This window comes from Mesocricetus auratus, unplaced genomic scaffold, assembly GCF_017639785.1.
Source record: "Mesocricetus auratus isolate SY011 unplaced genomic scaffold, BCM_Maur_2.0 Super-Scaffold_100007, whole genome shotgun sequence".
In the NCBI taxonomy this organism is placed as follows: Eukaryota; Metazoa; Chordata; class Mammalia; order Rodentia; family Cricetidae; genus Mesocricetus; species Mesocricetus auratus.
In genome coordinates this window covers 80,948,070-80,975,284 of record NW_024429191.1, presented here as the reverse complement: position 1 = coordinate 80,975,284, position 27,215 = coordinate 80,948,070, and the positions used below count along the sequence as shown (strand labels likewise).

Below are 27,215 nucleotides of genomic sequence, written 5' to 3'. Positions count from 1 at the left end.
TTCGTGAGTGTCAAAGGCCTTTGTACTCCAATAAAGGAAAACTGATGCACAGTAGTTGAGAGTGTGGGCCAATAAGATGGCTCATTACATGAAAGCAGTTGCCAGGCAAGCCTTGTGACCCAAGTCTGATCCAGAATCCCAGTAAAAAGGATGCTACATGGGGTAGCAAGCATCTGTAATCAAAGCACCCCTGTGGCAGCTTAGAGGGTGAAGACAGATAATAACTTAGGAGCCCATGAGCCAGCCAGCCTGGAGTGCACAGCAAAAAAACAGATAAGAGAGACCCTGCCCCAAATGGTGGTAGGTCAAAACCAACTCCCAAATACTGTCCTCTGACTTTCTCATGGTTGCCATGGCATGCATGAACCTAGACTGTCTCTCTCTTCTCTGTCTTACACACAAAAATACACACACACACACACACACACACACACACACACACGCACACCCCAGACATACTAGATAGAGGCTGAGAGATGGCTTAGTGGGTAAAGTGCTTGCCATATAATCCTGTGCGTGCGTGCACGTGTGCATGTGCACGCACGCACGAACACACACATTTATTTTAAAATTGAGGATGTGCCTACTGATCACAGAAACACTGCCTTTCTAGTGATATGAAGAATGGTGCCAGTCCTGGATGGTCAGCAGCCTTGGTACCCAGAGGAGCCCTGTACCTGGGGACCCACTGGTCCGTGTGGCTGGTTATGTTCCAAGCAGAGTGAGTGGCCCTCTAGTCTTAGCTGCACCCACCCCTGCCCCTTAGGGACAGTGTCTCAGTGACAAACCCTGGGCTGGGTCTTTTACATCTTTTGCTAGTTAACAATCTACCATTGCAGCATTGTTTCACTGTCTCCTGCCAGGTGTGGTTGGGCAGACCTGTAATCTCAGTACTTGGGAGGTCCAGGCAGGATGATTCCTGCAAATTCAAGGTCAGTCTGGGCTACACAATGAGGTTCAGGCCTCTTTGCACTACATAGTGACACCCTGGGGGAGCAGGGGACCACAGGACTTGGAACGTAGGCAGAATGCAGCCTGCTTAAGTACCCTAGACCACACATCATAAGCTATTAGACCTTTGCAGATCAAAGCCTCTTAACCACTACCTTGCACTGCTGTGGGAAACAGGGACATGGAGACACACAACAAGCCTTGCTGTGGACAAAAGTCATCATCCACATGGAAGGTAATGACCACTCTTTCTGAGGACCAACTATGGGCCAGGCATGGTGCTGGGCACTTTAGTTACAATGTTATCACTGGGACAGAAACCTCAAATGCTACACTTGAGAGGCAGGGCTTTTGACCTAGATAATAGTGTTAGAGACAAAGAGGAACTAAAGAAGGCAGGGGTAGGGCATCCTCTATTGCTGGGCCTCCCAAAGCCTGGGCCAAACCTTTCCACACAGTCATCCAACATTACATTGTTCATTTCTCAAAACATGTTTTGATAAATGTTATTCTCCACCCCAGAACTGGCAAAGCAGGCACTTTCCATATTCTTTTATTTATTATTATTTTATTTCTTTTGGTTTTAAGAGACAGGGTCTCACTATATCTCTTACTATCCTGGAACTCACTCTGTAGACCAGGGTGGCCTTAAGCTCACAGAGATCCACCTGCCTCCTCTTTCTAAGTACTGGGACTAAAGGCGTGTGTAACTGTGCCCGGCTTCCATATCGCTTATCTGCATTTCTGAAGTGTCCGCGTTCCTTTTATCATCCCTCCCTCCTCCTCTTGTCCTCACCATTGTCAGAGATTCACCTGGGTTCTCCTGGGAAGGAAATGTAGCTGGACCTGACCCTCATGGCCATCAGAAGCATCTTAAGACCTGCAAGTGAGGTGGGAAGAATGAGATACAGTGAGGAAGAGCATCCCTCGGAACCCTGACCTTCCGTGTGTTTAAGAACTTAATGGCTATGGAGAAACTGCTATTGCTCTGGATAAAGAGTGTTACTAGGATTTTTAGGGCCCAAGCCTATGTCTTAGCAACTCAAAACAAGCTAGGATCAAAAGGCTGATTGAGAGAGGAATCAGTTATGAAAAGTAGAGAAAGATTTATTCAATAAGGCTGCATAGGGAAGCTGACACTAGGCCCAGGGACGACCTCTAAGTCCACTTTCTTGTCTAAATAGAGGGTAGGAAGTATGCATTACAAAGCAGCCTTGATCACAGTTTGGCTCCACTCACCGTCTTATCTCTGTTGCAGTCTCTCTAGCTGACACCAGCCATCAGTTCTTTCCTTTTCCCATCGCTAGATTCTGGGGAAATTTCAATTTCTTGTAAATCACTATTTCAATAATGTCCTACTTAGTGTTACTACTGCTGGGATAAAACATGACCAAAAGTGGGGCTGGAGAGATGGCTCAGTGGTTACGAGTTTTGGCTGCTCTTCCAGAGGTCCTGAGTTCAATTCCCAGCAACCACATGTTGGCTCACAACCATCAATAAAGAGATCTGGCTTTCAGGCAGACATGCAGGCAGAACACTATATACATAATAAATATTTTTAAAAATATGACCAAAAGTAAGTTAGGGAAAAGGGATTTGATTTGGCTTATGCTCCACATCAGTGTTCATCATAGAAGGAAATTGGGACAAGAACTCAAGCAGGGGTGAAAGACAGTGAGAAGGATGGCCTCCAAAGATGTAGGGCTGGAGTTGGACCAGCTGTGTTCAGCAGAGCCGTGACCCAGCTTGAGGCAGCCCTCAGTCCTCCTGCTCCTGAGCCTGGAAGCTCAAAAGACTGTTGAAACAGTTCACTCAGGGGTTACAAAAGAAGTCAGGCAAAGACAATTCCAGCCAAGAAATGCCTCAGTTCTGACCAAATGAAGGTGCTGAGAAGATGACTTGATCCATCCTTCTTTTTTTTTTTTTTTTGGTTTTACGAGACAGGGTTTCTCTGTATTGTTTTGGAGGCTGTCGGTCCAGCCCAGTCTCGAACTCACAGAGATCCGCCTGCCTCTGCCTCCCGAGTGCTGGGATTAAAGGCGTGTGCCACCACCGCCCGGCTCTTGATCCATCCTTCTGTGTTTATCGAGAACTGATCCTAAACTCTCAAAAAGGCTCCTCAGCTAAAAACCTACTCTTGCAGGATATTTGATCCCACTGTGAACCCTGAGATTGCATTATTTACTGGAAAGCCCTCAGCTGTTGTGGCTCAATCCTAGCACACACCTTTAATCCAAGAGCTCTCTGCTTGAATATTGTAAACAGGATTAAATAAAATCAACCACAGGTCAAGAGGCAGAGCAAGCAACCAATTGGCAGGAAAAAGCCACAGAGAGTGAGAGAAGTCAGAGGATGGAGAGAGAGGGAGGGGGGACAGAGAGAAAGAGGGATGGAGAGGAGGGGCACAGGAAATAGAAGGGAGGGACATCCAGTTAGAGGGGTTTTGTTTGAGACAGCATAGGAGAAAGCTCTCTAGCTGAGATGTCAGATGAAGAGGAAGGTCAGCTGAGTACTTTCTCTGCCTCTCTGAGCTTACAGGTTTTCACCTCAGCATCTGGCTGGATAGAGATTAGATATAGATTGGAGACAGAAGCCACTGTGATAATCATTGTAAGGATTCAGACATTATGCTGACCCCCCCCACACACACACAACTAGTATTATATACACACCAGCATTCAGGCAGATACTTAAGACAGCTCAAAGGGCCTGTGTTGAATGGCTAAGTCACAACTTACGAGGCTGCATGAGGACTCTGTAGGCATGTGCAAGCTTTCCCTTTTAAGGGAACACCTCCCACCTGTTAGCCCCTTCTTCCCCCTTCTTCTTCCCCTTCCCTGTTTCTCTCCCCCTTCCCCTTCCATCTCTGTTCCCAGTTGGACAACACCTCTCCCTCCCTTTGCTCCCTTTCCCCAATAAACTCCACGTGGGTTTTGTTGAGTTTTGTGGTTTGTGTTTCATCGCCCACAGCTGCAGCAAAACAGCAATCATGATCGTGCTTTCTTCCAAAACAGGTTTAAGATTATTCTTATGGAGCAGTGAGAGAGGGAGATGAAGAAAAGTCCGCAGGGTAAATACAAGATTAGCAAACCTTCAAGGAGAACCTGAGAGCTAGCAGAGAGCTTGGGCCTCATTGGGGAAACTCAGGAAGATTTTATTTCCCCTAATATCTTGCCTGGCTCCCCAAGGAGGCAGGTGTACCCAGGCCTAGCAAGGGGGCCTCCAAGTGTGCCCATTTTGTTAAGGAGAGAAGGTTAGGCTGTGCCTGTTCTGCTGTTGGTAGCATCAGGACCTCACTATGTAGCCGAGGCTGGCCCCAAACTCTTGTTTCAGCCTCCCAAGTACAGGAATCATAGCTATGATCCATCATGCCCAGCCAGTTGAGCCCTTTAAACATCTCACAACTCATCAGAGGCAGTCTGCAGGGTGAAATCCGTGAGTCTGTGAGCTGTGCTGTGGACTTGGGCATTGCACTTGGAGGAGGAAGCAGCTAGGCAAGCAGGAAGCAGCCCCTCCTCACCTCAGCAAGCCTGCATGTGAGAGCTGTTCTGAAGGAGAGCAAAATGCTCCTGCCCAGGGTGGTTTCTTCAAAGGGATAAGTTTGTTCACTGGAATAAGTGGGGTTTTTGCCATGCTGACACTTTGCTATTCTCTAGCACAAGGCACATACAAAGATCTCCCCAGAGGCATTGTGGGGCCCTTAGAACAGACTTGGAAAGGTTCCCAGAAGCCAAACATGCATGGAATTGTTCTCAAGTCCCAGTGCTGGCATGATTTTTGTTATGGGGAGAGCCAGGATGTCCCCCAGAGAGACACAATCACTAACTGTCTTCTGCATGTGTTTTCCTCCAAGGGGTAAGAAATGCTACAAGGACAGTGAGAGTCAGGTAAGCCTGAGACTCAGTGCTAGCTGTTCTGGAGTTCTGAATTTGTAGATCAGGCCGATCTTGAACTCAGAGATCTGCCTGCCTCTGCCTCTGGAGTGCTGGGAGTGTGCACCATTACCACTTAACTAGATTATGGAATTTTACATCCAAGATATATAGTAAACTACACAGAGCTCTCCCAATCCAGGCAGCTTGACTCATAGCTCTTGAGGTGGGGAATTCACCCAAAGCACTTTGCTTGTCTCCTACATAGATCTTAAAATGGGATGGGCATGGACAGATCATCAAGTTGGAACAACAAAAGGGTCAGAGGTAACATGCAAGGAAAATATCAGAGGTTCAACCCAGGAAGGAGTAAGTGGAGCAGAGTTTGTGAGTGCCAAGTGGTCGCCTGGCCAGCCAACCCGTGGATGAGTTGTCAGGTACACAACCTGGCTGTCCACAGAAAGAGGAGTGTCTGACACATGGAATGGCAATTCTGATGCCACCGAGACCTAACAAAGACATCAGATAATTCTCAGAAGACCGTGAAACAAGGCAAGCGGTGATTGGCACAGAAGAGATGTGTGGTTGGGAGGAGGCAAAGTGAGGCAGCCTAGGAGAGCCTGTGAGGACGGTTGAACTCGGGTTCTGGGTCTGGGCTCTGAGCTAGACACTGCCTGGCTCTAGGGAAACCTCGAGGTGGGGTTTCAGTGGAAGAGATTGAACATGCTCCATTATCATTCTGTGAGTCCCTCCTCCTCCCAAAATGTCAGCTTATTTTATAATGCAGCATGTGTCAGTGGTGTCTCCTTCATGACAGGACACAAGGAAATGCGTGTTCAGGACAATCAGTGGGGATTGTACGGAGGAAGGGAAGACAAAGCTTGGGGTCAAAATCCCACGTCATTCCACAAGCCTGAAGAAGCACCAGCTCAGAGGGTCTCCAGACTCCCCAAAACTGACTTCAAATGGTAAGAAGCAGCCACTCCTCACAGTGTTAGTTAAGAGCTCACACGAGCTTTAGCACTCCCAGCTGAGACTCTTCGACGGCACTGTTTGATTTGGGCCAGCGGTGTGGCATCTGAAGGCTTCAGCAAGGCTGCAGAGTCCATCTGCAAGGTGTTTCAGGCCCCCACAGGCTGGCAAGAGATTCTGGCTGTTTTGAGGACCCCTTAGTTCCTGCCCATTCAAATCTCCCCCCCCCCCCCATGCTACTTGACTGAATGTCATTAAAACATGGCTGTTCAAGAGAGGTGGAGGAAAAAGAAGAAACTCTTTATGGCCTCACACTAGAGGTACAAGAGCATCACTACTGCCTCAGCACAGAACAGTGAAATGCCAGCCAACAAATCCAGACCGCATCCAAGGGTAAGGGATGTTACAGGCCATCCTCTGAAAACGGAAATTCCAGAGATGCTGGGACCGCATTGACAAATCGTCTGCTGACAGGGAGAGCAACCTTTCTCTGCTGCTCCACTGAGTTCAGTCCTTCCACACCAGCTTCTGCTAACCTTCTACAGACAGCCACAGGGAGTGGGCGGGGCCTCACAAGCCCCACCCCCTAGGAGCTGGTAACTGCCTCTAAAACCACAGGGAAAGCACAAGGACTCAAGTGTCCCTCTCCCTAGGAACTGTTAACTGCCTGTAAATCCTCAGGGAGGGGGAGTCCTTGTGGGCATCTCCCCAGCTTCACGATAGGAAGTTTCCAGAGCTGGTCTTATGCAGGTCTTCTCAGAGCTGCTGAGAGTTCAAGAGGCAACTGACAAGTCATACCCAGGAAACAGCTTTCCACAAAGCCACGTAGACTCTGTGTGGCTCATTTTTCAAAGCAGGTTTCAGGAACCATTACAATTTCCTAGCCCCAATGAGGACAGAGCCAGTAAGCCCCTCCTTTACACACGGGGTCAGAAACATCAACTGCAGTAAGCGTGCGCCTGAGCCAGTTGTCCTCCATTCTGAGGTTCCCACATCCAAGTCATAGAATCTAGGGCCTATTTTTAAACTACCCGAGTGCAGGGTAAGTGTTGTTTTGCTGCAGCCGCTGTGGGCAATGAAACACAAAACTCAACAAACCCACATGGAGGTTTTTGGGAACAGAGATGGAAGGGGGAAGGAGAGAGACAAGAGGTAAAGAGGCACAGAGACAGAGAGAGAGAACACAAGACAGAAGAGGGAGACAGGAAAAGTCCGGTCTGCCCTAGGGGAACGGTGGGAAAGAGGGGGAGAAGAAAGCAGAAAGAGATGAGCAGGCAAAAAGACTAAGTAGGTGGGGTCTTTCTCTTAAAGGGGTCCATTGCACCTCCATGGTACCCTGGGCTAACCAGAGCACTGCCTGAGTGCATTCTGCCAGGTGACAGGGGCAGGCCAGCATAATGCCTGAATCCTCGTAGTAAGCCCCTTTGTCTGTGCTACTGCACCCATTCTGAGTACTTCTGACACCAACTGGAGAGGGAGGTCCCACACCAGGCAACTTTCCAGTTCTCTGGGGACACCAGCTGAACTTGGCTCTCACTGGAGTTAGTGCCAGACTGCTCAGATAAGGGCTCAGCTCTACCCGAGGCCCCGAGAAGATCACAGTCACAGTCCAGGTTGTCACCAGTACATCCTACCAGCTCAGGGTCGATCACTTGCTAGGATGACTCACAGAGCCCAGGAAAACAGTTCCCTTACCCCTGCTGATCTATTACACAAAGGATCCAGGGGAGCAGTGAAGAGCCTGGGGAGAGGAGCATAGGTGAGGTGGACTGGGAAAGCTCCCGTGGAGTATGGAGTTCATGTGTGTGTGCATCACCCAGAACCATTCTGATCTCCGTGGTTGGGGCTTTTTTTTTTAAGGTTTTTGGAGACAAGGTTTCTGTGTATATTCCTGGCTGTCCTGGAGCTCACTCTGTAGATCAGGCTGGCCTTGAACTCACAGAGATGCACCTGCCGATGCCTGCTGAGTGATGGGACTAAAGGTGTGCATCACCACCAGAGATTTTTATGACGCCCTCAGGCAAGATTGGTTTCTGAGACTTGCCTAGTCCCGTCATATAGGCCAGGAAGAGGCTGAGAATGCAGAGAAAAAGAAGATAAGCAAAGACCTCAAATGGCCACACAGCATCCAGAAATGGTGTACACCAGAGAAGGGACTGAGTAAGGAAATCCAGCCCCCAGCCCCCTGTGGAGGGTACTAACTCAGGAGCCCATGCCCTGCGGAGCTACAGCAGCTGGATACGATGCCCAGACCCAGGAAGTTAGTGGGAAATCCTTCTGCCAGAGTCCTCACTCAAGGAGAAACACAGGCAGCGCACTCTTCTCTGCTGAAATGGCCCATGATGGAAGACGTTTGCATCTGTAAAAGTCACCATCTGTGGTCAGAAGCCAAAGGAAGGACTTCACCTAGATCCTTTTGGTTTTGGGGGACACAGCTGCTGGGGTTAAAGGCAGGAAGGCTATGAAGCTGGTACAAACACCCATCCCTTCTATCCTGTGGCAAATCAAAGCCAAGGATACTGACTCTTGAGAAACGTTCATGACTCTGACTGACGCTTACAAAGCAGCCTCCGTGTTCTGCAGTGAGGATCTTTAAACCCCGTCAGGTCTGGGAAGACTTTGCTCTTTCTGGCTATGGACCAAGCCCTGGGTGAATCTTGATGAGGCCCGAGATGCATGTTGGGAGAGACAGAGAAAAAAATGACACCATCAGTAATTGTGTTGTGCCAATGTTTCTCCCAGGAAGCTTCCTTTTGTTATCCACAGTGCAGGTACTCACAGGGACACGGCAGTCACATAAGCTTGAGTCTCGGGGCTGTGACTGAGACGGTGGGGGAAGGAGAACTCGTATTCCCTTTTCTGTTTTCTGGGAAGACTTTTTCTGGCTAAGGCAGCCACTGTTGAGACAGACAGTCTTGTTGTATAGCCCAGGTAGAGAATGCAGGGGGAAAGCTGAGGGATATATGCAGGCCTCTTAATGCCACACAAGAGAAAAATGTGGCCCAGAAGCAATAAGACGGGAACTCTTCCAACAGGGAATAGATTTTCCATGAGGATGAAGGGAGAGTAGCTGGGGCGACTTAAAATTCCTAGCTAACTCAAAGAGAGAAAGACAAGTTTAAGTGGGCATTTTGAGAATCCGCTTGGCTTTACCTCCTTCAGGAGCTCAATGAAGCTTCCACAGAAGCATCACACAGAGCTGGCCCCTGAGCAGAGGAGGGTCCTACGTGACACTGACCTCATCCTCTCTGGGAAACAGGCAAATTTTTATTTTCAAATACAGGATTCTCAGCTTTGGTTATAAAATATCCCTTCATTCGCATAGCACAAGTAATCTCTGGGAGGCAGAGGGCTCATTATTTTCAATGTTGAGGACTTTTAACTAAAATCCCAGTTGTTGTGGTGCCTTCTCTGGCATTTCTAGCCTACTAACCTCTTGTCCGAAGGGCATCTCCTTCCTCCTGGTACACTCAAAGGAGTCAGGGTCCCTGGAATACTTGCATCACTTGGCTTACTGCTCTGCAGAGCTGAGTCTTTTCTCCCAAGTCCTGAAACTCAAGTTCTGGCCTGGTAGGGTGTTCTCTACCCTAACATACTGGTGGAAAATTCCCATTTGTTTATTTTCCTTTTAAAATATATACCCACGGTCAACTAGAGGCAAGGGAGGTGCTAGGGGGACAAAACAGAGAACATGAAGAGAGATGGTTTCCCAAGGTTGTTCTCTGCAGGCCTCTATGGAGTATCTCAGCAACTCTGGACCCCACTTTGGGTCACTTGGGTGCTCTGTAGCTTCCCCCAGCTTGCCCAGCCTCAAATCTGACTGCTTCCTGTGAGCCAGTCAAAGATGGCACTGAGGAGAAGAGAAGTCAGATGGGCAAGTCCTGAGTTGTTTACAAAAAAAAAGATGATTGGTTGCCTAGATCAAACCAGATGAGGTCACTGCATGAACAGCTCTTGCTCACTAGGTAAAGCATAGGGCACCTAGGTGTGTGATAGACTGACCTTTAAAATCACTGTTTTCCTGCTCTGCAACTTTTTGCTTTAAATGATGCTTGCTGTGGGACAATAAACGAGTTCCTGCTTGACTAGACTCCCTGCTGCATCTGATTGTTCCGGGATTCTGGGAGGCTGGGGAACGGGCGAGCAGTGCACTTACCCTTCCTTGGACCCAGCTCAGCCTTCCATGGTTGGGCTAAGATCCTGTGTCCTGTTCTGCTCAAGCTGGATGCACAGCTGTGAGACTCCCAAGGGATGCTTCACTCACGAAGATCTGATGTCAAGAGATGGAGTGATAACTCATCATTTGGCAGTGAAACTTCTGTCTTTTGGCCTTACTCTCATGCCCAGGACACATCCTTCTCAGGGGTACCAGATTAGAGCAGAAGACAGCCTGCAGACATCAGCAGTCAGTAGATGGCAAAGCCTGGGGAATTGCAGCAGGGAGGGCGATCTGCATTATACAGATTGAGTCATTTCACATTCATTCCTTCATTTGTTCAGCAAATGTCAAAGGCCAGGTACATGCTGAGTACTGTCCTAGGTACTAAATCTCACCCTTCAAGATGGAAAACATTAAAGCAAACATGCATGTATAATTGTGAGCATATCTAATACCTGTGTCTGTGTTTCTATTTCTAGCTGCATACACACCAGAGGCTAACCAGTGCATGAGGAAATGAGGTAGTAGTGAAGGGACCAGGCCCCTGCATTAGCAGCCACGACAGGCTAACATGTGCTTGCCTGACCTTGCCCTCCTGTCCTAGTCGATAGAGGTCAGAAACCCTCCTCATGGCAAGGAACCAATCAGAAGTTAGCTGGTGGGGCTGTGCTTTATGGCTCTGGGTATGCTCTACCGTACAAGTGCACAACATTGATTTGCAGAGCATAGCAACTGCCCTGGGAGGGCCTATAGGCCATAACAAACAGTTGACCAATCAACACAGGACAGGTTGCCCAAGTCCAGAAGTGCACCAATCCTGAGACTGTTGTGTACCCCTAGACACTCCCCTTGCTCTACCCAATATATCCGCTGCCCCCCCCCCATCTTGTGGTTACTCGGGGTCCTTCTCCAAGCATCCGCCACAATGAATGGACAAAGGGCCTGAGCTAATGGGGTTAGCTTGTTAAACAACAATAAAAGACTGCTTTTGCGTCAAATTGAGTCTCCTGGTGATTTGGGGGTTTCAGAATTTGAGCACAACAGTAAAGCCCTATGTGGGTGGAGTTTGTTTGTTTTCTGTTTTTGTTTTTGTTTTTAGAGGCTGGGTTTTTCTGTGTAACAGCTCTGGCTGTCCTGGAGCTCACTCTGTAGACCAGGCTGACCTTGAACTCACAGAGATCCACCTTCCTCTGCCTCCTAAGTGCTGGGATTAAGGTGTGGGCCACCACCACCTGGCAATGGAGAAGATTCTTCGAAACGCTATACTATAAAGTGGGCAGTACTTCTACTTTAGAAATGAGAAACAGAGCCGGGCGTTGGTGGTGCACGCCTTTAATCCCAGCACTCTGGAGGCAGAGGCAGGCGGATCTCTGTGAGTTCGAGGACAGCCTGGTCTACAAGAGCTAGTTTCAGGACAGCCTCCAAAGCCACAGAGAAACCCTGTCTCGAAAAACCAAAAAAAATAAAAAAATAAAAAAAGAGATGCCTATATGGGACCAGTAAGACGGCTCAGCCAGTAAAGGTACTTGCCACGTGGTGGAAGGAGAACTTGTAAAAGTTGCCATCTGACCTCTACACACATGCTATGGCATGCCTTCGCAACCACTGGCACTTGGGAGGGTATACAGTATGCTGCTTGAGGCTCTGCAGTGGCCACGCCCCTCCTGGAAAAGAGCCGGGTATGCGCATCCCAGAAGGCACATCAGTCAGCCGTGGGACCATGGGCAAAAGACTAGGAGAGAATAAGAAACTTGTAAGAGCCTCATTGCAGGAGTGTGGATAGGGGACAGTAGGGGGACAGAGGCACCACTGCCAGTACTCACTGCAGGTAGTGTCCATTCTTTCCAGTTTACTATTCAATGAGCCCCTTATCACAGCATAACACCTTACATGGCTTTATGGAACAGGAGATGGGATGGGAGCCTTCCAAGTGCTGGGATTAAAGGCATGCAACACCACTCCCTGGCTGAGTAAGCATTCTTAGTAAGTCTCTGTGGTTTTTTTGTTTTTGTTTTTGTTTTTGTTTTTGTTTTTTTTGATGTGGGGAGCTGGCTGGCAGGACAGAAAAACCCGCTTATACCCCACTTCTACAGACAGCATGGGGCCTGCAACTGTTTAGCTGTCATTTGTCTGACACCTATCTCTAGCTTGTGACTCCCAAACTGATCTCAGCACAGGGCACACATCTCTCTGCAAATTTGGTACTCTCCAATTTAGCATACGCCAACTGTGTCCTTCAGTAGTTTGGGCCAGAACTCTTGGAGGTACTCTCTACCTCTCTCTCAAACCAAGAGCCCCCATGTTGGCAAGTTTGAGCATTGCACCCTCAATCTGATTCCCACTTACCCCCTACGCTGCTACCTCTAGGATCCAAGCCTAGTCATCCTTCCTAGGGACTGGTATCACCCACCCACACACACCTGTCTTCACCTTAGGGCTCGTCTGAGTATTTCAGTGCAGTCTTACTTGGCCAACTAGTCCTCCAGCCTTCCCTTAGCCTTTTTTGCCGTCTTCTGGGAGGCCTGCCCACTTAGGCCGTGGATCTAGTTCCCTGGTTCTCAACCCCACTTGGGTGTTGATTCTGTTCTGGAGGGAAGGAGGAACCTTTTATGACTACGTAAGTAGAGACTGGGAAGAGATGGCTCAGCATTTAAGAGATTGATGTGTTGAAAGACCCTTCAGTCTTCCTCTCAGGACCCTCGCCCCAAAGACCACCAGGGAGCCGAAGTTCATTGCAAAACGCAAGGGGATTTTTATTTAGCCGGCTTGCTGGGGTTCAGCAGCCTTGGGAAGGAGTGAACCTCGAGCAGAAATTACAGCGAGTTTTTAAAGCCTGAATCCGCAAACCGGGTGGTGGGGGTACAAGGGGAGTTTGGTAATCGGTGCCAGACCTTCATGCAATCATACACTTGTGGCTGACTGGCTCGTTATCTGTCTTAGGCAACGGCTGTGCTTGGCTGAACTTTGTGACCGGCCTTCTCCTGGAACCTTGAGGTCTGGGGAATGTTTCCAAGTCCTTGAAGACCCAGGTCTGGGAAATATTTCCAAGTCCTTGAGGACCACCAGGGGAGGATGTTTAGTTTATCTTTAAGTGCAGCTGCTCACTCCGGAGACAGCTAGTTATTTTCCAACTGTTAGGGCTCTTCAGTGTGACACTTTCTGGAAAGATGTGAACAAAGCTCTCTATAACCTCAGAGAACGCATCAATGACACACTCAAGAAATGGCCCCACACAAGTCTAGCGTGGTGAACCAATGAGTCTACGGGGTTACTTACCGAAGCATGGGTGGTTACTTATAAGAACATGGATGACTCAAAAAGACAGCTGCATCGCCCAAGAGCCCACCCTCGTGATACCTGCATTCCTGGAGCTCTCTGAAATAACTCACAGGCATCTGGGCTTGTGGAGAGTGTCCTCTGCCCAGTAATTGTTACGGCACACATAAGGTTGGGTGAGACAAGGGCCTGTGACTCCTGTAGGTTTCTGCTGCTTTTGTTTACTTTCTGAGTACTTGTGTCTTTTTAATGTTTAGATTTATTTTATTTAAGTGTATGAATGTTTTTCCTGGGTTCATTGTGTGTATTTATACCACTCGTCTGCCTGTTTGCTCCCCTGGAACTGAAGTTACAGAGGGTTGTGAGCCACCACGTGGATCGAACCTGGATCTCCTTCCAATCAAAAGAATGAGAAAGACGACCCTGGGCTGGAGACATGTCTCAGAGGTTAAGAGCACTGACTGCTCTTCCAGAGGTCCTGAGTTCAATTCCCAGCAACCACATGGTGGCTCACAACCATCTGTAACTGAGATCTGGTACCCCCTTCTGATATGCAGGCAGAACACTGAGTATGTAATAAATAAAATAAATCTTAAGAAAGAAAGATGACCCTGCCTCAAAGCAAAAACAGCGAGATACGTATCTAAAATAAGTTGGAAATCGAAAGGCCCCTCTCAAGGATCCTTCTGTGTCTTTAACTGGTCAAAGTGTGCATTCTTCAGGGGTTATACTCACTCACCATCCCTACCCAAACCCATTGTTGATCTCGCCGGTTAACAACAAAACACTCAGGACCACAGGAAATAAGAGGGGAAGGGAGAAAGAGTGGGAGTACTTCTTGTGGAGGGTACTGTCAATTTTGTCTCTTAAAGATTTCGAAGAGGAACCGGACACCGCGGCGCGGTGCAGAGCAGAGACAAAACGCGCGCTGGGCGGGGCATGCAAATGAGGAGGTGGCCGCGTCTCCCGGGAACTCTGGGAGCGAAGAGAGCAACGAAAAGTCCTCGGCCCACGCTGGTCTCACAGATTTTCCCTGGAGTTACGGTCGTGCTGAGGATAGAGCAGGAGAGTCGGTGTCGGGCGCGTGTCTGCGGGCGCGCGAGCGTCGGCGACCGTGAGGTGAAGGTGAGTGCGCGGGTGAGTGCCGCGGTCGCTTGGAAGTGAGGAGTTATCGCTTCTCGGCCTTTTGGCTAAGATCAAGTGTAGTATCTGTTCTTATCAGTTTAATATCTGATACGTCCTCTATCCGAGGACAATATATTAAATGGATTTTTGGAACCAGGAGTTGGAATAGGAGCTTGCTCCGTCCACTCCACGCATCGACCTGGTATTGCAGTACCTCCAGGAACGGTGCACCCCTTCGGGGGATCTCTAATACTGGTTCAAAAGTGAGAATACGTCTAAATTCTGTTGTCTAGGTTGCTGGCTGATCTTTTGGAATACCTGGAACCAATTCCTAAGATTTTCGTGGCCCCTCACAGATGTCTGTAACTGCAGCTTCAGTAAGTCTGACAATAAAGCTACATTGCTAAAAAAAAAAACCATGCCTAGGTGGTTTTATACTCTGACCTTTTCACGGACAACTGTAAAGAGTGCTACGGATGTGAGAGTGAGAGATGTTAGTGTTTTTGGGGTTTTGACACCTGGCTGGCTTTGCTGGGGTTAAAGGCGTGTGCCGCCACCGCCCAGCTAGGATGCTCACCAGTCGCCTAGTCTTTTAGCACTCGATAGGGTGTGTGAGAATATGTAAAGTATTACTATATTATGAATTTAAATACCTGGTCTGTGGGAAGTTTCAGGGAAATAGTGGGATGCTGGGCTCCACCCCTTTCCCATCTGGCGCCGCCCCTCGTAAGCAACACTGTTCGAACTTCGCGGTAGTTCCTTGCGCAGGCGCAGTGGCTTTACCATGGCGGAGTTGATTTCTTTCGTGGTTCCCACCCAGAGTGACAAAGTTTTGTTGGTGTGGGATCTGAGCGCCGGTCGTCAAGCCGAGGACTTAAGTGTGAGGGGCTGCGCGGTGGGGGCGAACGAGGGTTGCGGGGGAGGTCCCTGTTCCTGCAGGGAGGAGTGCTCCGAGTGGAGAAGGGCGGGGACTCGTGGGCCACACTGGGTTTGGCGTGGAGCTGGAGATCCGCACTGACGTCGTGGGCCTCCCACAGCATTCTCTATCTACAGTGTTCTCCCAGTTTGGCCTTCTGTATTCAGTCCGAGTCTTCCCGAACGCTGCAGTGGCCCGCCCCGGCTTCTACGCCATCATCAAATTTTACTCATCGAGAGACGCGCAGAGAGCCCAGAAGGCATGCGACGGGAAGCCTCTGTTTCAGACATCTCCAGTCAAGGTGGGTGCAATTGCAGGATCTGGAGTGAAGTTACGACAGCAACAGTGAGCTAGCGTTTGTATGACTTTCTGATTTACACAGTGCTTCCAAGTGCGTTTTCACTGAGCCTCTGGCTCCAGGCATTCCTAGATGAAGAAACTTAAACTCGAGATGGCTGGTGACGGTAACTGATCAAACCCAAGCGTAAGGATGAAAATCCCACGTCACTGTGTTGCTTTAAAATTTAAGAGTATTAATAAGCGTTTTCTATTTTATTTAGATTTTAAAAGGTGTGCTTGATAAACTGATAGTTGTAACATGACTGATGTTTTATCGTCATCATTCTCAAACAGTCTATCCAGAACTCCCCTCCCAGAAGGTGGGCAAAGCATTCTTTAGTACATTATGGACTCCATTCTTTATTAACATGAAACCCATTTAACTTGCCCAGAGCCTCAGGACAACTCACTATGTTTCTCATTTCCACCACCTGTCCTTTTTAAAACATCTTTACGTTTCCAAGTGCCTACTTGCTGCTGACCCACAGCCTATTGTCCCCATTGCTTCTCTCCTCCACTGAACCTTAACTGAATCTGAGAACTCTAGTCAGGAGTGACCCCAAGCATGTTATCTCTACTTCGTACACTGTTCAGAACCTTCTTCTCTCCCAGATCATCCACCTCCAAGCAGTGAAGCGATTGCTTGTCATCCTTCTAATTACTGGACTTTGTATGTTTTTAACCTGTGACCATGTCTCAGTCATTTGGATATTGTATCCACATAAGCAGTGAGTTTCCAGTGCCCTTGGGACAATGAGACCATTTCATAAACTAGGTTTCCATGGAATGGTGAAGGAAACCTTAACAATTTAAGATAGTGGGGCTGGAGAGATGACTCAGTTGTTAAGAGCACTGCTTGCTCTTCCAGAGGACCCCAGTTTGATTTCAGCACCCACATGATGGCTCACAGTCACTTCCAGTAGCTACAGTTCCAAAGGGATCCCACATCCCCTTCTGGCCTGGGCACCAGGCATGCATGTGATTCACAGGTATATGTTCAGGCAAAATACACACACACACACACACACACACACACACACACAAAATAAACAAAAGAAACATTCAATATTTTAAAAAAAACAAGTCAAGGAGAAGGGCTTGGTAGCACACACCTTTAATCCCAACACTCAGAGGCAAAGGCAGGTGGATCTCTGTGAGTTCAAGGCCAGCCTGATCTACAGAGCAAGTTCCAGGACAGCTAAGGCTACAAAGAGAAACACTGTCTCAAAAAAAAAAAAAAAAAGGTACTGTTGAGAGGTGAGAATGGTCTTATTAGGTTTATTTACATAGTTTGCTTTGTTAGGCACACATATGTTCTATGTGTGCTATAAAATAAGATCAAAGCCAGGTGTTGGTGGCACACGCCTTTAGTCCCAGCACTCTGAGGCAGAGGCAGGCAGATCTCTGTGAGATCAAGGCCAGCCTGGTCTACAGAGAGAGTTCCAGGACAGCCTCCAAAACAATACAGAGAAACCCTGTCTCAAAAAACAAAAAATAAGATCAAGGAAAGGCCTAAGGTACTTGAGAATACTCCCCGCCCCCTTTGGCATTGTCTTAGTTAGGGTTATTACTGCTGTGAAGAAACACCATGACCTACAGCAAGTTGGAGAAAAAAGGGTTAATTTGGTTTACACTTCCATATTACTGTTCACCCCTGAAGGAAGTCAGGAAAGAACTCGATCAGGGCAGGAAACTAGAGGCAGGAGCTGATGCAGAGCCATGGAGAAGGGCTTGCTACTCACGACTTGCTCAGCCTGCTTTCTTGTAGAATCCAGGCCTACCAGCCCAGGGATGGCACCACCCATAGTAACCAGAGTCCTCCCTCATCAATCAATAATTAAGAAAATGCCTTACAGCAGGATCTTACGGAGGCATTTTCTCATTGAGGGTTCCTCCTTTCAAATGACTCTAGCCAGTGTCAAGTTGACATAAAACTAGCCAGTACATACCAGAAAGAAAAAAGAATGAAAGAAAAACCAATCCAGGAAATGGTGGTGTGTGCCTTTAATTCCAGCACTTGGGAGGCAGAGGCAAGCAGATCTCTGTAACTTCGAGGCCAGCCTGGTCTACAAAGCGAGTTCTGGAACAGCTAAGGCTACACAGAGAAACCCTATCTCTAAAAACAAAAAGCCTAGCCAGGGCAGGCATGAAGAAAAATGTGCCCAAGTCTCGAAGATCCTCAGAGACCACCAGGAAGACAGACCCACCAAAATGCAAAAGCAAGGTTTTATTGTTCATCCAACCATGACAGGGACCCCGTCTGGCTAGCTGTCTCAGCAGCCTCCGGAGGGAGTGAAGTTCCCGGTCTACTTCTAGGTTTTTTTGTTTGTTTGTTTTTTGAGACAGGGTTTCTTTGTGGCTTTGGAGGCTGTCCTGGAATTAGCGTCGGTGGCGCACGCCTTTAATCCCAGCACTCGGGAGGCAGAGGCAGGCGGATATCTGTAAGTTCGAGGCCAGCCTGGTCTACAAGAGCTAGTTCCAGGACAGCCTCCAAAAGCCTCGGAGAAACCCTGCCTCGAAAATCAAAAAAAAAAAAAGGTTACTTAGATCTTTGTCTGTGGGTGTAAACATAGGTGTTTACAGCTGACTGCTATATCATTTTTGTTAACCGTCAGAGACGTGTTCTTCAAATAGACCTACTACACCTTCATCCATGTGTCATCAACCAGGCTTACAGTCTTGGGTATTTGTTGCTGAAGTCACTTGTCCTGCCAGGTCCTGCCACCCTTCTCAGCCCCAAATAAACACACAGAGGCGCTATATTAATTACAAAACTGTTGGCCGAGGGTAGGGCTTCTTACTGGCTAGTTCTGTCTTAAGTATTAACCCATTTCTGTTCATCTATGTATTTCCATGTGGTCTTAACTTACTGGAGAACTCCGGGCACGCCCTATCCTCCCGGTGCCTCCTTGGCATCTACTTTCAGCCCTTCTCTGTCCACTTTTCCCAGAGTTCTCCTCTGTCTCCTAGCCCCACCTATCTTCCTGCCAAGCAGTGTCAATAAGAGAAACATGTATACAGAAAGGACATCCCCCATCAGGTATTGGTCCCTTCCTGTCCCTCAAGGAACGGGTCTTCATTTGTCCCTCCATAGCCAAGCTGCTGCTGCACAGCTGGGCATATCAGGCTTTCAAATGGTTTCTTAATACTCTCTTTATTGGGCAATATTCCCTTCATCTCCCCAATCCCCCTGCCTCCATCCCTGCCTTTCCACCCACAGTCCTCCCCTCCCCTATAATTTCTTTTAGCTTATGATCTACCGTCCCCGTCCTTTAAAGTAGTCCCATCCCATCCCTCCCGTCATTTGCGAAAGTATGTGTGGCTATGGGCACAAGTGACTGCCGGTACCCAGAGAGAAGGTGTCAGGTTCCTCGGAGATGGAGTTATAGGTGGTTGTCAACCACGTGACTTGAAGCCTGAGAACTAAACATAGGTCTTCTCCGAGAGCAGTACACACTCTTAACCAGTGGCCATCTTGAGCTCCGAGGAGTGACAGAGGAAGAAGACACATAAACATAATTCATGAATAGTTAATACATTGACGTTATTTGTTCAAATTCTATGAATACACAAAACTTTCTAATAATGAAGACTTCCAAGAATGAGTTAGTGGTGTAAGAAATACACAGTAATGTGTAAAGTATTACAAGGGTAACACCTAGAGAAACTGTCAAATAAGCTTGTCAATGGGGATGACATATAATTGTAAAATGAGAGAGAGAGACAGAGACAGAGAGAGAATGCATATATATTATGATTTACTTTAGACATGGAGCTCTCTATGTAGACCAGGCCGGCCTAGAACTCAAAGAGGTCTGTTGCCCTCTTCCTCTTGAGTTCTGAGATTAAAAATGTACACCACTGGGCCTGGTGGCGCATACCTTTAATCCCAGCACTCAGGAGGCAGGCAAGGGGAATCTCTGGGTTCAAGGCTACTCTGGTCTACAGAGTCCAGGAATACACAGAGAAACCCTATCTTGAAAAAAAGAGAGAGAGAAGGAAAACACACCATGGTGCCTAACCATGTATTATCGCTTGTAATAGGGGTTATTGACTTGGAGCTGGATGGGTATAAGGTTCATCCCCATCTTCCTGGGTCATAGTCTCAAGCAGGAGCTACTAGATTGGAAGTCTGGTACAATGTCTTTGCTAGCTCACAACCCTTGACTCTTACTGCAGGGCTTCCTTAGTTATTTTCTCTATCCCCTTCTACTCTACACCTAGTTCATGGGTGCTCAGGCTTCAACCCCAGGCTTCCCGAATGCTAGGCAAACACTCCACCAACCAGGCTCCATCCCCAGTTCCCAGAGCAACCTGCCATTTAACTAAAAATGATGGAGGACAGCACTGAGGCTTAGATGGACAGATAGCATGTGTTTGGGGCTCACTCTGATCAGGACTTAGGACATCCTTCTGTCTACCTGGTCTTCACTGTCACTTAATGGAATTGGAATTGACTGGCCTCAAGTGTCTCCAAAATAGAATCTGGCAGGCTGTGGTATTTGTGGGTCTCTCTCCTGACTGCAGGTTCGTCTCAGCACCAGACACAAGGCACAGCAACATCAGGCCTTTGCCCTAAACAGCTCACGATGCCAAGAACTGGCAAATTACTACTTTGGTTTCAATGGATGGTCAAAAAGGATCATTAAGGTAAACCTTGTATGTCTTTTGACTCTTCCTTCCACATTATAATCCTAGACATCGGGGAGGATTGATAAGGACTTTGTAGAGGGACATATCAGGGACCAGCTATGGTGAGGACAGATGGATATGTCTGAGATTTAGGAAAACTCTCCCAGTTCACTGGCTGATGGAGTCCATAGTCTCCCCAGTGTTTGTGTGTTCAGTAAGACTCGGTTGCCAAAAGCAGCACTTCTTGGCAAATCTTACTTGTGTTTGAAGCTCTAGGATGCTCCAGCTCTTAGCTGGGATCTGGGGTTTAGTTTTTTGGTTTTTTTGGTTTTTTGTTGTTGGTGGTGGTTTTTCAAGACAGGGTTTCTCTGTATTGTTTTGGATGGAGGCTGTCCTGGAACTTACTCTGTAGACCAGTCTGGCCTCGAACTCACAGAGATCCGCCTGCCTCTGCCTCCCGAGGGCTGGGATTAAAGGCATACACCACCAACGCCTGGTGTGGTGTTTAGTTCTTTATGTTTCTTCATTAAAATTTTAGGCAAGCTGGGGATGGGGCTGAGTGGTGGGAAGCTTGCCTGGTAGGGGTGAAACCTTGGGTTTGATTCTCAGAGATAAGGAAATCCTAGAAGGACTGGAATCCACCCCCTCCCAGCTGCAGGAGCTCTCTGGACTGGAGGACGACACTCTCCCGGTGCCCGTGCAGAGGCAGAGCCTCAGGTTCCTCTGTGCTGTCGAGGTGGTGCTGCCGCTGTACGGGTGCAGGAGCCCTGGAGTCGGCGTCGCTGAGGAACCTCTGCATCAGCTGGAGGAAGGTCTGTCCCGGTGCAGAGGGGTGACAGTAATGTGTCTGTCTGTGTGTCTTTTCTTCCTTCTCTCCACTCTTCTGTCAGCTAGTAGGCAGGCCCTTCCATTGCTAAACTACTGAAGTCCTAGGCAGAATTTTTATGCCTTCTAATATAAGATTTCACTTAAATAAACGCCTGTCCAAATCTTCACATTTACAATCCCTACTACCCAGAGGCTTAGGGGAGGCAGGAAGTCATGTGTCTCTCTAGTTTTTGATTGAGGACTTGCTCTGTGTTGAAATAATTGGTCAGAGTCCTTTATCTTAGCTTTCAGTTATCTCAGCAGAATCCTGCTGTAGGACAGGAGAGATGGCTCAGTGTAAGAGCTCTGATCTCGCAAAGGCCCTGCATTCCATTCCCAGCACTGCAGATCCAGTAGGATCACACACCTCTCTGGTCCTCAGACACCGACACTAGTATACTCAGAGAAAGCCACACAGACATAGACACATCATTCATCATTATCTAAACATTGTCATAGACTCTTGTATAGGCACTCAGTCCTTTGCCTGTTAATGGAATGGCTTGAACAGACAAAAAAGCCAATGTGAAAAAGGTATTCCAGGGCTGGAGAGATGGCTCAGTGGTTAAGAGTATTGACTGCTCTTCCAGAGGTCCTGAGTTCAATTCCCAGAAACCACATGGTGGCTCACAGCCATCAATAATTAGAGCTGGTGTCCTCTTCTGGTGTGCAAGCATACATGCAGAACACTGTGCACATAATAAATAAATAAATAAAATCTTAAAAAAGACAAAGGTATTCCAATTGATTTTAAGTTTTTTTTTAAGTTTTTTCTAGACCTCATGGTTCTCAACATGAGGAGTCCAACTCAGATATAAGGTGTTAGTGGGATGTGGCGTAGGCACCTGAGGCTGCTGGATAGATAACATCCATCATCAGTACCATCACCTGATCTTGTTCCATCATCTGACCTTGCTTAAAGTGAGTCCAGCCCTGAGCTGCAGCAGGCAGAGTCTACAGGAAAAATGTCAATTTGAAATTGGCCAGTGATATGAGCCTTGTACCTGTTCCTCATTTGGATTCCATAGTTAGTACATAAGGAACTTCACAATACACTAGGCCTGCAAAATAATGGGCCCTATCATTATGTACCATCAACAGAGCCATTCAGCCAGCTCCTTGTGCTATGGTTGCTCAAATAATTATCTGAATGAATCATAAATACATTGTCTTTGTAAACAAAGAATAATAGCTATCCATATAAGTATTTACTTATTTTTTATTTTATGTGTATGGTGTATTTGTATGTCGTGTATGCAAATGTATGTGTGCACAGAAAGTGTGTAGGCCTAAGTATATAAGCACAGAAGCCAGAAGAGGGTGTTGGGTATATTCTCTTTATCATTTGAGGCAAGGTCTCTCCCTGAAGCTGGAGCTCGTCTTTCTTTTTGGCCAGCTAGAAGATGACAGCCACCCCATCCCCCACTCAGCCCAACTCACTGCTGGGATTGCAGACTTGCACAGGGTCATGCCCAACTGTTACACGGGCACTGTATCCCAACACTGGTCCTCAAGCTTCTACAGCAAACACGGAACCTCTCAGCTCCGTTCAGGTAGTTGAAATCCATCTGTTTGTTTGGCTCCAGGACAGTCATCATATCTGATGAGAAGGAAGACAGCTCAGAAGCTCGCAGTCCAGAGCGCTTTGTCAGACGCCTTCCAGAAGCTGGCCATCGTGGTTCTGGGTGAGCCTTCCTTGATTATCTCAAGTGTTTGACTCTCGGTGAGCCGAAAGTTCATTTTAAAGCATAAATAGTGTGAAAACGCTGCAGTCTAGAACTTTCATTCACGGAACTCTTCCATGGCAGTGGGCTCAGATTTGTTCCTTGTGTGTTGATGAGAAAAGTGACAGCAAACATTCTTGTTCCTAGGTATAGATGTCAAAGGGTTTACCTCACCACCGTGGCATTTCTCTTTTGCTTGCCTGTCACTAACAGGGTTTATGAGCTTTGGATTCTGGGTTTTCCTGCTGATTGTCTGTGTCACAGAGACCTGTAGACCTACTAAGCTGCCCTCTCATCTGCAAAACAGGCTAGAGGTTCTTCTTACCTCATAGGGACACCACAAGAGGAAATGAAATGCCGCGAGTGAAGGGCGCAGGCTCTGCTTATGTGAAAAGCCGGAAGTCTGTGGATTATCATTGTTCCCTTCTCTCTTAAAAAGAGAACAGCTGCAGCTGGGGCAGTGGTGGCGCATGCCTTTAATCCCAGCACTCGGGAGGCAGAGGCAGGCAAAGATCTCTGTGAGTTGGAGACCAGCCTGATCTACAAGAGCTAGTTCCAGGACAGCCTCCAAAGCCACAGAGAAACCCCCCCAAAAAAATAGAAAAAAGAAAATCTGCCTCTTCTAATCCAGTGCTCTCTATGCCAGATTTGAATTCTCTTTGCCTGCCACCTACACCTCAGCCATTTGAACCTTTTTTATTTCCAATTTCTTGTTATCCCTTAGTCCTACCTCTAAGAAACCTAAGTTGTTTGAACTAAACATACTTGGTATCTTTTTTTTTTTTTTGAGATAGGGTCTCTCTATAGCCCTGGTTGGTCTGGAGCTCACTCTGTAGACGTAGACCCACCTGCCCGTGTCTGCCGGACACACCGCCATGCCTGGCCCTGCTCATACATTCTTTAAGCAGACAGTTCTGTTGATAACTGCATCGTGGGATGTGACATTTCTGGAGACATGCTCTCCCTTAGCTTTTAGAAACTGTAAGCGCTCATTGGATGTGGCAAGTTTGAGAACAAGGAAAGCTCTGAATTGATCCTGTCACTTTTAGAAAGCGGTAAGGTCGCGGTGGAGTACAGACCCAGTGAAGAGTCCTTGGATGCCACAAGTGAAGAACTGCACGGTTTAATCCAGGTGCGTGGGGGCCAAAGCCCGAGGTTTCTATAGCTGGTATAGCCAAGACAGAAGCAGCCGGCAGGATCTGGGAGACTGCAGCACTGCGCTCTCAAGGGAGTGCGGACTTGGAAGTACAGGCAATGGGGGGGAGGGGCTCTTCCTGAACTCCTAGCCCTGGCCTCTGCCCTCTTGTGTGGAGTTTAAAGAGAACTGAGGTCACTGAGGACTTGACTAGGACTGTGGCCCCAAGATAGGTGGGAGCTCCCTGCTCCAGGAAGCCAGGCTATCTGAGCAGTGATCTTTCCAGAACTTCCTCCATGAGTCCCAAGAGCACATGGAACAGGGCAGTTCTCTGATGCACTAATAAAGTGTGTTATTTAAACCCCGACATTTCCCCTTCTCTCCAGCAGAAGACCTTCCTATATATTTTTTGCCAAAGACCATTCTGTAAATCAGTTATATAAATGTCTTAATCAGGATATAAGTTGCCAAAGTCATTTCAAGAAAACAGTCACTATTACATAGAAGACACATTTAAAGCGGTAGTGGCCGAAATGTGTTCTGTCTCATGGGAATATCATTTATCATTTCGGGATTTTTGATTACTTAACGCACCCCAGAACTTTGAAGTGATTTGCTTTGAACAGGTAGAGTGGTTGCCCTCTCAAAAAGCAAAGTTCCTCCATGGAAAGCAATGGTTTAGTTCAGCTTAAACAGGGATTTCCTGGGCTCTGTCTTCTTGCTGGAAGGAATTCAGTAGAGACACAATGCAGACAGAAGCTTGGTCAGCAAGGCAGTGTCACCACAGAGAGGTTAGGGTGGGCTGCCCCTAAGTGAGGATAGTAGCCCTTGGCCTGTGTTGTCCATTTACTCTTTTACTTTTACCAAGTGTGCTTGAGAAAGACAGACTCGTGTGTTTGCCATTGCGAGCGTGTGGAGTACATTGTGAAGTCAGTTTTGTCCTGCAGCCTTTTTCCTTGGATCCCTTGGTGCACTCAGGCTGCCAGTCCTGTGTGGCAGGTTCCTTTACCCACTGGCATACTGGTGGCCATGTGTTGTGGATTTTTGACAGGTTTTGTGAATGTTTGTGAGGTGAGTAGTAGAGCAATAATAGGAAGAACAGTATTAGGAAGGTTTCCCTACTAAATCATGGTGGGCCAGATCTCTGTTTTAGGATATTTCTTAAACCGTGCGTGCATGCGTGCATTCGCGCTAGCACAATGCAAGTGATGTTACATTGAAGCTGGTATCTTCTGGGTCTGCAGACCCGTTTCTGGTAAAAAGAATATAAGTGGCAGTTGGGCAAGTGGGATATCTAAGAGGCATTCTGCACACTAGGAAGAAAATGCCCCCAAGGTTCTGTTATAGTTTTTTTGGCTCCATCCACCAACTCCCTGTCTAAGAAAGAGACATAGCTGCAGTTTCCTTGGTAACCGCATCTAATCTCTTGCCTACTCAGTCTCAAAACCAATCAAGGAAACGTCTTTCTTTTTGTTGTTTGTTTGGTAGACCTACCTACCTGTCCTGGAACTTGATGTGTAGACCAGGCTGGCCTGAAACTCACAGAGATCCGCCTGCCTCTGCCTCACGAGTGCTGGGATTAAAGGTGTGCACCACCATGCCTGGCAATGTTGTTTTGGTTTGGTTTTGGGGGTTTTTTTTGGGGGGGTGGTTTTGTTGTTGTTGTTTGAGAAAGGGTTTCTCTGTATAACAGTCCTGTCTGTTCTGGACCTCACTATGTAGATCAGGCTGGCCTCAAACTCACAGAGATCTGCCTGCCTCTGCCTCCCAAGTACTGGGATTAAAGGCATATGCCACCAATGCCCAGCCTAAGTACTTTCTTTTTTAAGAGTTGGGTTGGTGCCAGGCAATGGGGGCACATGCCTTTAATCCCAGCACTCTGGAGGCAGAGGCAAGCAAATCTAGGACTTCTGAGTTCGAGGCCAGCCTGGTCTACGGAGCAAGTTCCAGGACAGCCAGGGCTACAAAGAGTAACCCTGTCTTGAACAAACAAACAAACACCAAAAAAGAGTTGCCTTGCTGTCTCTTCACAAGTGACTAAGACACTAGGCAAGCACACTACTAAATGAACTATAACCCAGTGACATTTTTCACACTTTCAAGAAGTCCAACTTTTGCCCTGTGTGGTGGCTCACACCCTTAATTCCAATACTCAGGAGGCAGAGGCAGGTAGATCTCTGTGAATTTGGGGCCAGCCTGGTCTGCATAACAAGTTCCAAGCCAGCCAGAACTACCCTGTGAGCCAATATCTGAAAAACAAGGTCAGCTCTGTGAATTTGAGAGGAGGCAATCAGCACTGGGTTCTGAAATCCCATTGCAACAGTGGATGTGCCAGTAGAGAGGGGACTATTAGAATCAACTCCACTTTAAAACCGGCACTACACGCCCAACTATGTCAGGACACTGCAATGTCTGGTGATGTTGTAGGAAGCTAAAGGCATCGGATCCATTGGAGCCCGAGTAACAAGTGGTTGTGAGTCACACTGTGTCGGTCCTGAAACCGAACTCAGGACCACTGGAAGAGCAGTACATGCTCTTAACTGATGAGCCTCATCTCTACCCCAAGATGAAGGCTCTTCTTGCAAATCATAATACAGATTATAAAACTGGAAAGAAGCAGCTATGCATATTCCCTGTGTGGTGTCTGGGGTGGATCTCTGTGAAGTGGTAGCCGTGCCCGTGAGTCAGCGTGGGCTGCGGGTGGTTTCCCAGGCCTGTGGAAAGGCTATCCACTTTGATCCAAAGTTTTGGCTGAATTACCCACCCCTAAATCCCTCTGCAGAAGTTTAAGAGTGATCACAGAGTCTACCCTGGCTCAGCCAAGCAGGGGTGAGTTGGGAACCATGGTGCCCAATGGAGAGCAGTTAGGGAGTAACCGCTGCAAGTGTGTACTCCCCACAGCCCTATTGGCTCTTCATCCTGCAGGTGCGCTGCCTTCCTTGGAATCAGTCCAGCCAAGGGGAGGAAGAATGTCTCTCGGATTTCAGCTTGGAAGAGGAAGAATGGAAGCTGCAAGAGCTGCACTAGCATCCTGACTGTCAGATGCCCTGCCTGCCCTCTGACTTTCTTGGGAAGTCCTACATTTCTGGTCAGTGGGCTGCCGGCATCCCCAATCGTGAGGCCCAGATCTTTCCTGGTGCCTTGAAAGAGGTCTAGGGATGCTAGGACACTATCACTATGGTGGGAAAAGGTTCCCCCTGCAAAATGGAACTGGGCCCCAGCTAATAAAGGCTGCCTAACAAAGGTT

At 47.8% G+C, this 27,215-nt stretch overlaps 1 protein-coding gene and 1 non-coding gene across 5 annotated transcripts; both read left to right on the top strand.

Moving 5' to 3' along the window:
- Positions 1-14,338: 14,338 nt before the first annotated feature.
- Positions 14,339-27,215, top strand: Rdm1 (RAD52 motif containing 1). 4 transcript variants are annotated; one of them, XM_013113182.3, is made up of 8 exons: positions 14,339-14,355; positions 14,649-14,732; positions 15,393-15,572; positions 20,138-20,260; positions 20,895-21,054; positions 22,696-22,794; positions 23,883-23,965; positions 26,894-27,215. In XM_013113182.3, exons 2-8 carry the CDS (start codon positions 14,712-14,714, stop codon positions 26,993-26,995), a joined length of 768 nt encoding a protein of 255 aa, XP_012968636.1. In that variant the 5' UTR covers positions 14,339-14,355; positions 14,649-14,711; the 3' UTR covers positions 26,996-27,215. The 4 variants fall into 4 exon arrangements, with proteins under 4 accessions (XP_012968636.1, XP_040605791.1, XP_012968638.1 ...); XM_040749857.1 differs by lacking the exon at positions 14,339-14,355 and having other exon boundaries at positions 14,409-14,732; positions 15,409-15,572; XM_005070245.4 differs by lacking the exons at positions 14,339-14,355; positions 14,649-14,732 and adding an exon at positions 15,091-15,235.
- LOC121141701 lies at positions 14,401-14,591 on the top strand. The gene has a single exon (XR_005878657.1). It is a non-coding gene; the product is annotated as a U2 spliceosomal RNA (small nuclear RNA).